Source organism: Ranitomeya imitator, chromosome 4 (genome assembly GCF_032444005.1).
Source record: "Ranitomeya imitator isolate aRanImi1 chromosome 4, aRanImi1.pri, whole genome shotgun sequence".
Taxonomy (NCBI): domain Eukaryota; kingdom Metazoa; phylum Chordata; class Amphibia; order Anura; family Dendrobatidae; genus Ranitomeya; species Ranitomeya imitator.
The window spans coordinates 652,946,436-652,963,263 of record NC_091285.1 but is presented as its reverse complement, the minus strand read 5'-3'; the positions used below and the strand labels follow the sequence as shown (position 1 = coordinate 652,963,263).

At 47.2% G+C, this 16,828-nt stretch overlaps 1 protein-coding gene and 1 long non-coding RNA gene across 6 annotated transcripts in view; one reads left to right on the top strand and one right to left on the bottom strand.

The window, feature by feature from the left end:
* The window catches only part of LOC138677139 (uncharacterized), an 86,427-nt gene that overhangs the window by 12,554 nt on the left and 57,045 nt on the right, over nucleotides 1-16,828 (top strand). Inside the window, exon 3 of one of the 2 annotated variants that reach the window (XR_011320864.1) lies at nucleotides 15,180-15,414. The exons of the other annotated variant lie outside the window; for it this stretch is intronic. This is a non-coding gene — a long non-coding RNA (uncharacterized lncRNA). Of the gene's footprint in view, nucleotides 1-15,179; nucleotides 15,415-16,828 lie in introns of those variants that run through there. 2 annotated transcript variants of the gene reach the window in all.
* The window catches only part of LOC138677136 (uncharacterized), a 47,740-nt gene that overhangs the window by 2,872 nt on the left and 28,040 nt on the right, over nucleotides 1-16,828 (bottom strand). For 2 of the 4 annotated variants that reach the window (XM_069767039.1, XM_069767038.1), the window contains exons 5-7: nucleotides 13,046-13,201; nucleotides 6,091-6,219; nucleotides 4,361-5,149 (exon numbers count right to left, since the gene is read on the bottom strand). In XM_069767039.1, the coding sequence (XP_069623140.1) occupies nucleotides 6,139-6,219; nucleotides 13,046-13,201 (237 nt within the window). In that variant the 3' untranslated portion in view covers nucleotides 4,361-5,149; nucleotides 6,091-6,138. Of the gene's footprint in view, nucleotides 1-4,108; nucleotides 4,265-4,360; nucleotides 6,220-13,045; nucleotides 13,202-16,828 lie in introns of those variants that run through there. The other 2 variants (XM_069767036.1, XM_069767037.1) reach the window with 2 other exon arrangements.

Below are 16,828 nucleotides of genomic sequence, written 5' to 3'. Positions count from 1 at the left end.
CCAGACTAGCGGAGCATATTTGTACATTTTTTAGACATTTCTTGTAACAATTGGGGCTCCACTTCACAATCTCCTTATGACACCAATCAATAACTGGATTGTGAACCTGCAACAATGGAAACCCCAGTACCAATCTAGCAAGTAAATTATCCAACACAAAACAGGAGATAGATTCAGAGTGGAGTGCTCCCGCTTGGAGAGTGAAATCAACCATTGCTCTCTTGACCAAATTGGTAGCTAATGGTATCTTGTCAAGAGCGATGATTTGAATGGGTCTTTCGAAACTAACTGTCCCTAACTTCAGAACCAGTCCCAAATCAATTAGCAGCACATCCACAGTCAATAAACGCTAATGTTGATAACACCTGGTTCTCGAAGGAAATCATCGTATTTAACAGTACTTTATCAGAGCAAGAACAAGGTACCTGGGAGTCTGGGTGACCTTCTCGGCCATCACCCAGACTCAGACGTTCTTCCGATGGTTTGATAGCTTGAGGACGAGTTGGGCAATTCTTAAGAAAATGTCCAGAGAGACCACAGTATAGACAGAGTTCGAGATCTTGTCTCCGTCTTCTCTCCGCAGTGCGAAGACTTGCAACCCTAAGCTCGGGTAAATGGACCTGCTCCAAGAGCATCCTTGAGTGTCTTGGAAAGGCCTCTTTGGAACTGGCACCTGAGAGCATCATCGTTCCATAGAACTTCGGTGGAACACTGCTGGAACTTAGTACAGTAGTCCTCAGCTGTGCAAACCCTCTGTGTCAGGTTCATGATCTTAATCACAGCGACCTGGATTCTGTCGGGTTCATCATGTATCAGACCTAAACTGTCAAAAAAGGCATCAACAGAAAACCATTCTGGGGCATGTGGGAACAAAGAAAATGAAGAGAAGGAATATAAACCAGCTCACCCATGATGGATAAGCTAAGTTTCGGGAGCACGGACCCGCTGTGTCCAGGCATGTAGAATCCAAAAGAAAAAATTGTCTAAAGAAAATGCCCAGGTCTGAAGAACCCCTCACAGTAGGGACATGGTTAGTCTCACCCGCTGGAACTCCTCCCCTGATGACCGGGGACGCAGGGTCAAAAAATAACTTACAGCTCTCCTTGAATACCCTAAACTGGTCTTTCTCTCCCAAAAATTTATCAGGGAGGGATATCAAAGGTTCTGGAGAGACTAACTGTACATCAGAAGGTACTGACGTCACAGCCACTGCCGGCAGTGGGGGCTATGGGGGGGTCTTCATTAAATGATTTATCTGACCCTGCAACTGATATTGCGATGACTCCAGACTCTGCCAGATCCTGAGTCATCTGCATCAAATTCGCTACCTTGTCACAAAATCTGTGAATAGGATCCATACTGGCGAAAAAGAAAAATGTATGGGCCAGACGTAATGTCACGCTAGTCACTTCTCACAGCCAAGCCGTGAGTCAAAGTGGTCAAGGAGTCCAAGGTCAGAAGCCAGGAGGGTACGTCACAAACCGATGGAAGAGACAAAAGCGTAGACAGGTAATGTTCTGAAGGTTTAAACAGGCGGATGGTCAGAACTAAGTCAAAGGTCAGGCAACCAGATCAAGCACACAGAACTCAAGGCACAGGAGAGCACAGCGCAAACCTCACAAGCTGAATGTGCATCTAGCAGCGTTCTGGGAGACACAGCTCAGTTAAGAAGCATGGCAATCAACTGAAACAATAAATACATGGAGACAGCCGATGCCTCACAGTTTCAGATTAGTTGGTTGAGCTGTCAATTAACACACTGATGGCTCAGCACGCCCCTGTACCAGTTTGGATGGCCAAGCTGTCAATCAAAGTACTGACAGCTTCAGAACATCTCTAAACTCTGCCCTTCACCTCGCCAAACAGACCTACTTCACCACCCTGATCTCCTCACCATCCAACAACCCCAAGAAACTTTTTCACACCTTGCACTCCCTCCTCAGGCCAAAAGCACAAGCCTCTATCACAGACATTTGTGCTGATGACCTGGCCTCCCACTTTATAGAGAAAATAGACAATATCCGTCAGGAAATGCGCTCCCAAGCACCAAGTTCCGTGACTCCCATCCCTCCCTGCATCTTCCCTGGCTCACTCTCCACATTTGATCCCATCACAGAAGAAGTCTCCAGGCTCCTCTCTTCTTCTTGTCTGACTACATGCACTACCGACCCCATTCCCTCTCATCTCCTCCAGTCTCTCTCTCTCCAGTCGTCACTACTCAACTAACTACAATCTTTAATCTCTCACTCTCTTCAGGCATTTTCCCGTCCTCCTTCAAACACTGTATCATTACTCCGTTACTAAAGAAACCCGCCCTCGACCCATCCTGCACAAATAACTACAGACCGGTCTCCAACCTCCCCTTCATCTCTTAACTCTTGGAGCGCCTAGTCTACTCCCGCCTTACCAGTTACCTCTCCACTCACTCCCTCCTGGACCCTTCACAGTCCGGCTTCCGCCCCCTACACTCGACAGAAACTGCACTCATCAAAGTGACCAACGACCTTCTGACAGCAAAATGTAACGGTGACCACTCTCTGCTCATTCTGCTCGATCTTTCTGCAGCTTTCAACACTGTTGACCACTCTCTCCTACTCTCTAGGCTCCAGTCACTAGGCATTAAGGACACTGCTCTCTCCTGGTTCTCCTCCTATCTTTCTGACCGCTCCTTCAGTGTTCTGTTCTCTGACTCCACTTCGTCTCCTCTTCCTCTCACTGTCGGGGTACCCCAGGGCTCAGTTCTTGGCCCCCTTCTGTTCTCTCTGTACACGGCCCCAATTGGACAGACCATCAGCAGATTTGGCTTTCAGTACCATCTTTATGCCGACGACACACGACTATACACGTCATCCCCTGACCTTACCCCCGCTGTACTACAGAACACCACTGACTGTCTGTCCGCAGTCTCCAACATCATCTCCACTCTCTATCTGAAACTCAACCTTTCCAAAACTGAACTTCTTCTGCTCCCACCGTCTAATAACCTCCCTAAACCTGATATTTCCCTCTCCATGGGTGGCACCATAATAACACCCAGGCAGCAGGTGTGTTGTCTGGGTGTTACGTTTGACTCCAATCTCTCCTTCACACCCCATATACAATCTCTTGCCCGCTTGTGCCGCTTACACCTAAAGAACATAGAATCCGCCCTTTTCTCACTATGAAAACAACAAAAACCCTCGCTGTCGCCCTGATCCACTCCAGCCTGGACTACTGCAATGCTCTATTAATTGGCCTCCCCATTACTCAACTTTCCCCTCTCCAGTCTATCCTTAATGCAGCAGCCAGGGTTGTCTATCTAGCTAATCGTTACTCGGACGCGTCCGCTCTTCGCCAGTCGTTACACTGGCTGCACATTCATTATAGAATACAATTCAAAGAACTTGTTCTCACCCACAAAGCTCTTCACAGTGCGGCACCCCCTTACATCTCCTCCCTCATTTCGGTCTATCGGCCTAACTGACCTCTGCACTCTGCAAATGACTTTCGACTAACCTCTGCAGTAATCCGTACCTTCCACTCCCGACTGCAAGACTTCACCGTGCTACGCCAATTCTCTGGAATGCTCTACCCCAAGATATTAGGTCTATTCACAATTTGCATAGTTTTAGGCGCTCCCTTAAAACACATTTGTTCAGAGCGGCCTATCACGTTCCCTAATCAAACCCATTCACTACTTCCATCTATCCCCCACTCCCTGAAGATGGCTGGACCATCATTGTAAATACATCATTGTAAATACACACCTGTACTTTGTAAGCTCTCACGAGCAGGGTCGTATTATGTTGCTTTAATTATGGTATTGTTAACATTGTTACTTATGGCTGTTGTGTTTGAAACTGTTAAACTGTAAATCGCTGCGGAACATGTTGGCTCTATATAAATAAAGATTATTATTATTATTAAACCAGATTGAATGGCTGTGCTGTCAGTAGCTGCATCCCAGACACCCTGAGGGGCAGAACCGTGACACAATGCTAATGGAAAAAAAAAAGTGGCACATAAAGGATGGGTAGAAATGCATCGACTATCTTTCCCATGAATCACTCAGCTAAAAGGACAATATTATTGAGCAGATTAATACAGATTTGTATCACTTATGTTTTACCTGTCCATCTCCAATCTGATGTAGTTCCTTTATATATGTTTCCTGGACTGTTTTGGAGTTTTGCGCTTCCATGGATGGGGCGTCAATGGAAACATTTTCTACTTTGGATCGGATTTTCTTGGACTCATTATTTATGTAATAAGCATAACAGCCCTCCTAGGTAGAACAAGATGAATAATTAATGGCCTACCACATATGACTGCCGAGACCCACGATACCACTCTCCCACAAAGTGACGCCACACAAGGAAAATTAAACTATAAATTGTTTATTTTATGAAATAATTTTGTTCATGTAAATTCAATCTTATCTTTTGGCTTAAAATTAGGGTCGCAGCTTAGAACCGGCAAAATTTGCCAACCAATCGGGTGTAGGGAGATTGTCTGCCTTCCGGTCTCCCGGCGCAGGTATCCTCACCACCATAATCTCCACCCATTCCGCCACGGAGTAGCCCGTGATACGACCCACCCAAAGAATGGAGCACCTGAACCACCCCTTCCCGAATCCCATCCAGGAATATATCTAAACCGGCGTCATTCAGATGGACCCCATCTGGCAGGAGAAGACCTGAATTATCCCCCTCTAGTCGGTGGTGCCTCACCACCACACCATTCTTGAACCTAATGAAGCGAGATATCCGCTGGTTTAAGGTGCGTCGAGATCTTTCCATGGCGCTCAGCTCCCTGGCGCCCCGCCAAACCAATCTAGGAATCACCTCCGACCAGACTAAACACATTGCTGTAAAGAAAGCCGGAAATTTGTCCAAATCAGCTCTCATCAGGGTCAACAGTTCCGCGAGAGGAAAAGAAGCCAGGTCGTTCCCACCGGCATGAACAACCACCACTGTCGGGGAAGACGCGACTCTTGCGATACGCACAACTTCCGGAAGGACTTGAGACCAGGTAAGTCCCCTTGTTCCACGCCAAATAACATCCATTCCCGTAAGACCCAGCGATCGACCTCCTGGACGTAGTTCCGCACGCCGTGCTGCCCAATATATGAAAGAATGACCCACCAGCCATACGCTGGGCCGCATACCATCTGAAAACAAACGAAACAACAATAATGTTAAGCAACGAGCAATGTAAGCTAGGAAAACTACGGTAAAAGCATAAGCAAAATCCGCATAAGAATGTTATCTTGGCCGAAAACTCTTACATGACTAATTCAGGCCTGATATACCTAGTAAAACAGCGGGACCTCCATCTACCAACCCTCTGAATATCTGCTTCGAAAAGACCCGCCCTAAAGGCTTCGGTCGCTGCGCCGATCCTAAACGAATGGGTACCGAAATCTGCCGCTGGCAGACCTAGGAATGACAGAGCGTGTCTAAGGACCGCCAAAAACTGGCACGACAAAAAAGGGGAGCCGTTTTCGTGGATGAACAATTGAGACCCGCTACTCCTAACCTGCATGAAATTTTTTATTAACACTAAGGGGCAAATCACCCCCCTGATGGCAAAAAGAGGGAACCAAGTGCCCCTGCCTTCCTGATCGGTTTTGGATCTGCGCACCCTCACCCTCAACCCGTCGTCGCAGATCACCAAGTCGTCCATCTGCAGGCCGCCAGCCCTGCAACGGGACGAGGGGAGTATTTCGCTAACCCGCATGGCCCCGAAAAAAGCCAGGCCGAAAGCCGCCGAGACCAAAGTGGCTTCGTAAACTGAGTCAGAAACATTAACCGAAACCTTAACCAAACTAGACAGTAGTTGGAAAGAAATAGGCCTCCTTTGGTCGTTCCGCACGCTTACCCGACGCCAGCCCATCAGTACTTGCCCAATCAAAAAATGCTTGGTTGAATCAGGCCACCCACGTAGTTTAAAATGAAAAGCGACGCCCGATAAGCGGTTACGAGCCACCGCTGCCGAAACCCCTGATGCCTGCAATCGCGCCAGGAAAGCCAAAGTGACCTGAAGTCTCAGAGCCCGAATCACCTACCGGTTTCTCAGCTGCCAAGCTGCACCACTCATCCCATGCCTTACCATATGCTCTCCAGGTGGACGGAGCGATGGACGACCTTATCAGGGGAATTAATTCTCCAGGACATCCCAAACCGAAGGAGGGCATTCCAGGATTTGCTGTAGTTCCCTCGGCTGCCGGCCAAACCGCACCTGTGGATCAGACCGATGTATAACATTCGTAAAATCGTCATTCTTAAAAGCATAGGCGCTCGCCTTTATCCATGTGTTGTACTCCAAGCATTTTAACACCGTGAACCCAATGACCTTTATGATGGGTACAGAGGAAGATGACAGGAAATTAATGGCATGTATAGCCTTGTCCGATCTAAGCTGCAGCCGGATACGCTTGTTGCATAAAAACAGTCCCCAAAGTTCCATGGCCGCCGCAAGAGGGAACAGCTCAACTAGAACCAGGTCCTGGTGCCATGCTCTGGAAACCCAAGATTCCGGCCATGAACCCACGCACGTCTGGTCCCCAAAACTGATGCTGAAACCAACAGAGTCCGTCAGACCAAAACTTAGGCCCAGGCTGTCACTGACACATTCCTCCTGCTGAAAACATGTTTTGCCGTTGTAGGAAATGAGGAAACGCTGCCATATCATCAGATCCCTGCGCAGTTGAGCAGTGATCCTAATCCTGTGGTGAGGTTGCCTCACGCCTCTCGTGGCCAGAATCAACCTGCGAGAAAAGATTCTGCCCATCGGCATTATCTTACAAGCGAAATTCAGTGAACCGAGAAGGGATTGCATTTGAACTAGGGAAACCTTACCGACCGATAAAAACCCCGCGATTAGATCTAATAGCTTAGCAATCTTATCCTGGGGCAGCCTGAATTCCATGGCGACCGAGTCAATTTCAATCCCCAGGAAGGAGATTATGGGGACCGGGCCAACCGTTTTTTCCGGAGACAGGGGAACGCCGAAAAGGGACATGACATCCTTAAATTGGGCCAGGGCCTGGGAACATGATTCCTAATTGGCCGGACCCACAAGCAAAAAATTGTCAAGGTAGTGCGTAATTGATGGCAAACGCGTTACCTTACGAGCGACCCAATCCAGAAATGTGCTAAACATTTCAAAATAATGGCAGGAAATTGAGCATCCCATAGGAAAGCATGTGTCGTAGTAGTATCGGCCCTCGAACATGGCTCCTAACAGGTGGTAGCAGTCTGGGTGAATCGGGAGCAGCCGAAAAGTGGATTCGATATCAGATTTTGCCATAAGGGCGCCCGGCCCGGCTTTTCTGACCATTTCAACCGCTCTGTCAAAAGAAATATATGTTACCGAGGTGTCGTCACCCGGAATGTCGTCGTTCACCGAGCTGCCTTTAGGGTAAGACAAATGGTGAATCAGGTATTTTCCCGGTTCTTTCTTGGGAACTATGCCCAATGGGGAAACCCTCAAGTTATAAAAGGGGGGGCGTCAAATGGGCCCCGCAATCGTCCTGCTTGAATTTCCTTATTCAATTTTTTGTAAAGGATGGCTGGGGAGTTCCTGGCAGATTTTAAATTAGGGGATGACTGGGGTTTGCTCAAGAAAACGAAAGGGATGAAAAAAACCAAAAGAAAAACCAAAGCTGATTTGAGCCACGGCCGGTTTATTGGGGTATCTGGCCAGCCACGGTTCCATGTTTTTTGCGCTCACCGGTGTCAGATGGTTCACCCCCTGCGGGAGTCTTACTGCTACCCACTTTTTGAGGGGGTCTGGAGCATTTTGAAGCAGAGTGGGATCCCCCACACGCAGAACATTCGTGTTTATATTTGCATAATCCATAGAATTTGCAGTGACCCTCATTGAAGAGCCAACAAGTGCCTGGTCTTCGTATAACCGCCGACCCTGAACTACTGGCCGGGCCGGCGGGAGACCCGGGAAAGGGCTGCAAGGTTTTTTGAGCCATCATCAAACGCAACCATGAATCAGTGGCTTTGACCCCCCACCCCAAGTGTGGGTTAATGGCTAGCCGGCGGCGGAAATCTTCGTCATATTTCCACCATGCCGAACCGCCGTGGGACTTGTATGAATTGTAGATACTGTCTAAATAAATGAAGAGCTCGGAACAACGTTCCGGGTGCTTCTCACCCATCCTAGAACAGCGAAAGCCTGAAGCCAATTGTTAATAGTTTTGGCTACTTTCGGCTTCCTGTCGTACATACACTTTTTCGCCTATTCGTCTCTCCTTGTCCACAGAGTGCTGCTCGGTGGATATGAGGGACCAAATGTCGACAAACTCGTTAGCCCAAATTTGTTCCTTCACGCTGATATCTAGATGTGACCCTGGGGGTGGAACACCGCAAAAAAGTCCATCTTTGTAGATGTCCGGGCGGGGAGGGGGGATGGATGGCCTAGGTGGCGCCGTCGATTGCAGCAACCTGGGATTTACAAAAATCCTCCCACCGCCCGTGCCAAGAGGGATCGCGTCCGCTAAATTCACCGTCTTACCCCTATCACCACTCCAAGCCCCAGTAAAAGCGTACTCACCGGGTTGTATGCTAGGTTCCGGGCGACTCTGCTCCTGAGTTCCGTGAGCGTTAGCACTTCGCCGCTCCCCCCGGGACGCGGACCTGTGTCGTGATGAACAGTGTCGGCGAGATCGGCTGGATGAACTATCCGACGATGATGGAGATCGCCACCTCGACGACCTAGACCGCCTGATGCGGCGACTGGATCTGGACCTATGGGAATGCCCCCTGCTGCTATAGTGTTCCCTACGCCTTTTTCTGCGTCGGCGACCGTGTCCTGATGACGACGAGGAGGAGATGCTGCGCGCGGAGCAGTTACCCGCGCTCTGATTGCCAACCAGAGCCGGGGTGCCAGCACCCTGTGTGGGAGGTCCAACACTTGTTGCCACCAGCGATACAACTGCTGAGGTGTTCTGATGTTCTCCTGCTCCTACAGATAAATGTTTTGGAACTACTTGCCCCCCAGGGGTTAAAGAAGGGGGTGTTGTAAAAATCAATGGGCAAGAGGGGAAAGGGGGATTCCACTCTCGCTCCTGTGTGCCCCGCTACAGTTTGCTGCCCGAGTATTGATGCAGAACGTATCTGTTGTTGGGCTGCTATTAATGCCTCACATCCCCTCCCTGTGCTATTGCCGTTTTCCTCCATTGATTGTGGTGTCGGGGAATTTATCTCCTGTGATTCTTATACCCCCCCCCCCACCTGACCTAGCTATGGTGCCCAGCGGCTGCTGCTGTGTACCCCCTCCCCATGCAACCTTAGCCGCCGAAGGAGCGACGCCGAAGTGTCGCAGAATATCCCCCTCCTGCACTTGCCCGACTGCAGCTGCTGAGCCGCGCTGCCTTCCGCCCACGTGTGAGGAAGCACGCGCACTCGCGCCGCGCGCGCTCCTCTTTGATTGTAATGCCGGGCTCAGGCCCTGCCAGAACGCCACCCGCCCGACGGCATCGCCTGGCTCGCTGCAGGGAGGGAGCTGCTCGCGGCCAGTATCGCCGCTAGCCAGTCGCTACCCTCCATGCTAATTTTTTCTCTCACCGCCTCCTGGAGCGGGTCCATTGTGCCGGCAGCCCCAAACAGGTCCGGGTCCAAACTGAGAGGATCCGGAAGCGCTAAAAAGCGCGCCAACCCCTTTTCAAATGAGGCCACGCCCCCCGGCGGCATGACCTCCAATCATCAGCGCCGTCACCCCATGTAAAGGCCCGGCAGTCAGGGGACAGCGGGACTGCCGCAGTGTCCCTCACTCTCGACAGACTTCCAACTTGGGACATCAAGAATCATGATTTTTCCATTTATAAAGTGACCCTCCAGAAAAGTTCTTAATTGCAGTTCTCAAAAAGTCCATAATCATTAGCTAAAGTGGTGGGAGCCCAACTGATGTGGGGGAAGATGTTGAATGGGCACGTTTGATTTTAGATGGCTGATTACGCATTCTTTTCTTGGAGATATGTCTGTGGGTGGCTTTTTCATAGAGAACATAGGAGCACTTGGCTGATCGAGATCGGCAGCCAAAATGGCTGTCAGCCGAAAAATCGACTGAAGCATCATTCCGCCAACAGCCATCTAATGTTTATGGGGTGACTTTAAACTTTAGACCCACATTGATGTCCTTAACAAAAAGTACATGAAGTTCACAACATGGGACGTGGTGACCTAAGCATTACATCCGTTTCTCAATTTCTTTTCTTTGCTAAGGGCATAAATATAGTTTCCATACTCTTATATATAACCTGACCGGTATGTACAAGTTAACAACTCACTAAGAAAACACATGCACTCTTTTTATGACCATGTAGCTGACGAGGTAACTGGTCAAATCCATCCAGTTGCAATTTTTTGAGTTGCTCTTTTTTGTACTTTTTTTGGAAACGTGCTTTAGACATCTTTATTCGAATGTCCTCTCACGACACATAAATGTAATAAAGAAGAATCCCATACTAGGACCACCCTCCTAAAGGCATAAAAGAGATGTGTTGTAAGCAGCATCCATCTATGGAAAACCTGACTCTTGGTTTAACCTTGTAACGACTGCAGATACGCCTTTTAACGGCGGCAGTTAAGGGTACTTAAACCACAGCACCGCTTTTTAATGGAGCTGAGGTTTAAGTGTACAGCGCCCCCTAGCATCGGAATTTCTCAAGATTCTCGGCTACTGGGGGCAGGCGGGCATGATTCTGGTCACTATTGACATTGAATCTCTTTATACATCGATTAGCCACAAAGATGGGTTGAGGGCAGCCCGCTTCTTCCTCGAGACTGCCAAGTGGGATGGACATTTTTCGGAGTTTGTTTTGGATTTACTTGAGTTCATTTTGACTCAATTATTTTGCTTTCAAGGATAGATTTTATTTGCAGACACAGGGTACAGTGATGGGCGCGGCATGTGCCCCGTCATATGCAAATCTATTTTTGGGATATTGGGAGACAGATTTTTCAGGGCGACGGGGCACATGAAGCGGACCCGGTGATGGGCTGGTTTCACTACATTGATGATGTTCTCATGGAACGGTGGCGAGACCAGCCTAACCAGATTTATGCAGGAACTCAACAATAACATTTTTAATTTAAGGTTTACGTATACATGGCATGCAAATAAGATTGAGGTTTTTGGATATTACTTTGGACAAATTACACTGGACAAATGTCTTTTTTCGGCCTTACTAACTATGTAACTATGTTACTTTATATGTTGACGAGGATGGCTCTATTGAAATGGACTTGTTCCGAAAAGAGACATCTGTAAATTCACTTTTGCATGCCTCCTCGGCACATAACTATTCAGTGATTAAGGCAATCCCAGTTGGGCAATTCTTGAGGAATAGGCGGGTATGTTCTACGGAGGACCACTTTGAGAGACAGTCTGCCATTCTTACTGAACAGTTTAAGGCTCGAGGTTACAACAGTCGGTGTATCAGGGCAGGGTATGGGCGGGCAAAGTCATCACGAAGGGAGGATTTGTTGTTACAATCTAAAAAACCCAAATCGGACAAGGAGTCTGGGGTCAGATTCATTTCCACCTCCAACTGTCACTGGGGTCGGATCCTGGAGATACTTAAACATTGGTCGATTTTACAGACCGATAATGTGTTGGCATCACAGTTGACAAAGTCACCTCTAATGATACAACATAGGGGAAAAAATCTAAAGGATAATCTAGTGAGGAGCCACTATGTGGCCAAGAACAAGAATTTCTTTAATGTGGGTAGCCCAAGACAGGGATGTTTCCCCTGTTGTTCATATGTTGCGTGCCCTAACATTCTGAGATGTGGGACTTTTAAGACGTCTGATGGGAACAGGGAATTTAAGATTCGAGAATTTATCTCATGTAACATTACATGTGTGATATATTATGCCACATGTCCCTGTTCCTTGATTAACATTGGTCTCACGTCCAGAGAACTGAAGGTTAGGACACGCGAACACGTATGGGACATTTTGGCTGCTGAAGAAGCTACTGATTTGTCCAGTCTAAAGACTTTGCCAATGCAATTCCGGATGTACCACGGATCCAACCCTTGTGGCTTGAAGGTGAGGGGCATCGATAAGATCTATGGACGAATCAGGGGTGTCAATATTACCACAGTGTGAATGTAAATGGATTGTCACCCTTGACTATTATTTGGCCTCCCCATTACTCAACTTTCCCCTCTCCAGTCTATCCTTAATGCAGCAGCCAGGGTTGTCTATCTAGCTAATCGTTACTCGGACACGTCCGCTCTTCACCAGTCGTTACACTGGCTGCCCATTCATTATAGAATCTAATACAAAGTACTTGTTCTCACTCACAAAGCTCTTCACAGTGCGGCACCCCCTTACATCTCCTCCCTCATTTCGGTCTATCGGCCTAACCGACCTCTGCGCTCTGCAAATGACTTTCGACTAACCTCTGCAGTAATCCGTACCTTCCACTCCCGACTGCAAGACTTCACCGTGCTACGCCAATCCTCTGGAATGCTCTACCCCAAGATATTAGGACTATTCACAATTTGCATAATTTTAGGCGCTCCCTTAAAACACATTTGTTCAGAGCGGCCTATCACGTTCCCTAATCAAACCCATTCACTACTTCCATCTATCCCCCACTCCCTGAAGATGGCTGGACCATCATTGTAAATACATCATTGTAAATACACACCTGTACTTTGTATCTCCCCCACCTCATTATAGATTGTAAGCTCTCACGAGCAGGGTCGTATTATGTTGCTTTAATTATGGTATTGTTAACATTGTTACTTATGGCTGTTGTGATTGAAACTTTTAAACTGTAAATCGCTGCGGAACATATTGGCGCTATATAAATAAAGATTATTATTATTATTAAACCAGATTGAATGGCTGTGCTGTCAGTAGCTGCATCCCAGACACTTTGAGGGGTAGAACCGTGACACAATGCTAATGGAAAAAAAAAAGTGGCACATAAAGGATGGGTAGAAATGCATCGACTATCTTTCCCATGAATCACTCAGCTAAAAGGACAATATTATTGAGCAGATTAATGCAGATTTGTATCACTTATGTTTTACCTGTCCATCTCCAATCTGATGTAGTTCCTTTATATATGTTTCCTGGACTGTTTTGGAGTTTTGCGCTTCCGTGGATGGGGAGTCAATGGAATCATTTTCTACTTTGGTTCGGATTTTCTTGGACTCATTATTTATGTAATGAGCATAACAGCCCTCCTAGGTAGAACAAGATGAATAATTAATGGCCTACCACATATCTCTCGATAGACTTCCAACTTGGGACATCAAGAATCATGATTTTTCCATTTATAAAGTGACCCTCCAGAAAAATACTTAATTGCAGTTCTCAAAAAGTCCATAATCATTAGCTAAATTGGTGGGAGCCCAACTGATGTGGGGGAAGATGTTGAATGGGCACGTTTGATTTTAGATGGCTGATTACGCATTCTTTTCTTGGATAAATGTCTCTGGGTGGATTTTTCATAGAGAACATAGGAGCACTTGGCTGATCGAGATCGGCAGCCAAAATGGCTGTCAGCCGAAAAATCGACTGAAGCATCATTCCGCCAACAGCCATCTAATGTTTATGGGGTGACTTTAAACTTTAGACACACATTGATGTCCTTAACAAAAAGTACATGAAGTTCACAACATGGGAACGTGGAGACCTAAGCATTACATCCGTTTCTCAATTTCTTTTCTTTGCTAAGGGCATAAATATAGTTTCCATACTCTTATATATAACCTGACCGGTATGTACAAGTTAACAACTCACTAAGAAAACACATGCACTCTTTTTATGACCATGTAGCTGACGAGGTAACTGGTCAAATCCATCCAGTTGCAATTTTTTGAGTTGCTCTTTTTTGTACTTTTTTTGGAAAAGTGCTTTAGACATCTTTATTCGAATGTCCTCTCACGACACATAAATGTAATAAAGAAGAATCCCATACTAGGACCACCCTCCTAAAAGGCATAAAAGAGATGTGTTGTAAGCAGCATCCATCTATGGAAAACCTGACTCTTGGTTTAACCTTGTAACGACTGCAGATACGCCTTTTAACGGCGGCAGTTAAGGGTACTTAAACCACAGCACCGCTTTTTAATGGAGCTGAGGTTTAAGTGTACAGCGCCCCCTAGCATCGGAATTTCTCAAGATTCTCGGCTACCGGGGGCAGGCGGGCATGATTCTGGTCACTATTGACATTGAATCTCTTTATACATCGATTAGCCACAAAGACTGGTTGAGGGCAGCCCGCTTCTTCCTCGAGACTGCCAAGTGGGATGGACATTTTTCGGAGTTTGTTTTGGATTTACTTGAGTTCATTTTGACTCACAATTATTTTGCTTTCAAGGATAGATTTTATTTGCAAACACAGGGTACAGTGATGAGCGCGGCATGTGCCCCGTCGTATGCAAATCTATTTTTGGGATTTTGGGAGAGAGATTTTTCAGGGCGACGGGGCACATGAAGCGGACCTGGTGATGGGCTGGTTTCGCTACATTGATGATGTTCTCATGGAACAGTGGCGATACCAGCCTAACCAGATTTATGCAGGAACTCAACAATAACATTTTAAATTTAAGGTTTACGTATACATGGCATGCAAATAAGATTGATGTTTTTGGATATTACTTTATATGTTGACGAGGATGGCTCTATTGAAATGGACTTGTTCCGAAAAGAGACATCTGTAAATTCACTTTTGCATGCCTCCTCGGCACATAACTATTCAGTGATTAAGGCAATCCCAGTTGGGCAATTCTTGAGGAATAGGTGGGCATGTTCTACGGAGGCCCACTTTGAGAGACAGTCTGCCATTCTTACTGAACAGTTTAAGGCTCGAGGTTACAACCGTCGGTGTATCAGGGCAGGGTATGGGTGGGCAAAGTCATCACGAAGGGAGAATTTGTTGTTACAATCTAAAAAACCCAAATCGGACAATGAGTCTGGGGTCAGATTCATTTCCACCTCCAACTGTCACTGGGGTCGGATCCTGGAGATACTTAACAAACATTGGTCAATTTTACAAACCGATAATGTGTTGGCATCACAGTTGACAAAGTCACCTCTAATGATACTGTCAAGGTAAAAATATATATCTTTATACTCTTTTGTACTTTTATATTCTTATGCTGTGAAACAATAAGTTTTTCCCCTTTGCTTGCTAATGCATATGTAATTGTATTTAAGATGGCTGCCAGTATTCACCTTTGGCCCAGATTCACCCTGCTGAAGAAACAAGTTACACATTCCAGAAGGACAAGTATCATTTCTCTGGAAATGATACTTAAAGCGATGTGGACAAGATGTGGACAAAGGAAGATTCATCAGATGATGTCAGAGCCAATCAGAGGGACTGAATACTAGATACATTGCTTAACCCCTGCCTATCCCCGCCCTCTGCACACCTTCCCCCAATAGATCATATAATGTTGTGTATTAAGAAATAAAGCCAGTTGCTGTGACGTTGCTACACTATGTAGACACAGGAGCAGGCACTGAGTTTGAACTAGCTTTTGTCTGACTCATTCTTCACCCCGGTACCACTGCTATTAATCTGATTTGGAATGACTGGTGAAGGAAGGGTATTGTCATGACGACCCCGACAATTTGGCGCAACCAACGTGGGGCGTGGCCGGCGATCCGAGACCCCCTGGACCCATGCCTGGACGACACCCGTAGTGGCTGACCTCGAGGACTGATCACCCTCCAAACACGGTAAGTGGAGAACACATACTATGTATGTGTCACACTTGCTAGTGTTTCACCCATTATTGGTTAGTCTGTGGTCTCCTTGGGTCTGGAGAGTGACCGGTCGAGTGGTGAGACCGAGCGCAATCCCGTGCCACGCTTCGAACCAGCAACTGAGAGACGTCGCACTCTGCGCGTCCTCGTGTACACCACACCTCCTCCACCGGTCATTGTACTCCATTCAACCACCCTACCCGTGACTATTGCCTAGTAGTGATAGAGTGAAAGATTGAGAAAGTTGTAGATTGGGGGCGGCTGAGAGAAGGGATAGGAGACGTAGCCTCTGTGATATTGCACGCACATACATCGGTAATTAAGACGTCCCAAGAGGGGGACCACCAGAAACACTTGCACACACTTGCACATATCGGTAATTAAGACGTCCCAAGAGGGGGACCACCAGAAACACTTGCACACACTTGCACATATCGGTAATTAAGACGTCCCAAGAGGGGGACCACCAGAAACACTTGCACACACTTGCATATATCGGTAATTAAGACGTCCCAAGAGGGGGACCACCAGAAACACTTGCACACACTTGCACATATCGATAATTAAGACGTCCCAAGAGGGGGACCACCAGAAACACTTGCACACACTTGCACATATCGGTAATTAAGACGTCCCAAGAGGGGGACCACCAGAAACACTTGCACACACTTGCACATATCGGTAATTAAGACGTCCCAAGAGGGGGACCACCAGAAACACTTGCACACACTTGCACATATCGGTAATTAAGACGTCCCAAGAGGGGGACCACCAGAAACACTTGCACACACTTGCACATATATCGGTAATTAAGACGTCCCAAGAGGGGGACCACCAGAAACACAGTGGAGGGGTCTCACTAGGAGACAGCCTCCCAACGTTTAGAATATCGTGACAGGACAGACTGTAATCACTGGTGTTCAGGTTAGGGAAAAATATTGAGCGCGAGGCTCTTTATTCATAACACGTCGAGCGCGAGGCTCCGTGTTAGGACACAAGTGTTGCTGTCGCTGTCAGCGGCTTGCTGCAGAAGGGCGTAGTATTCTGTGAGTCATGTTGCGTCTCTTATAGCAGAAGAAGTCCGTGCCCCACAG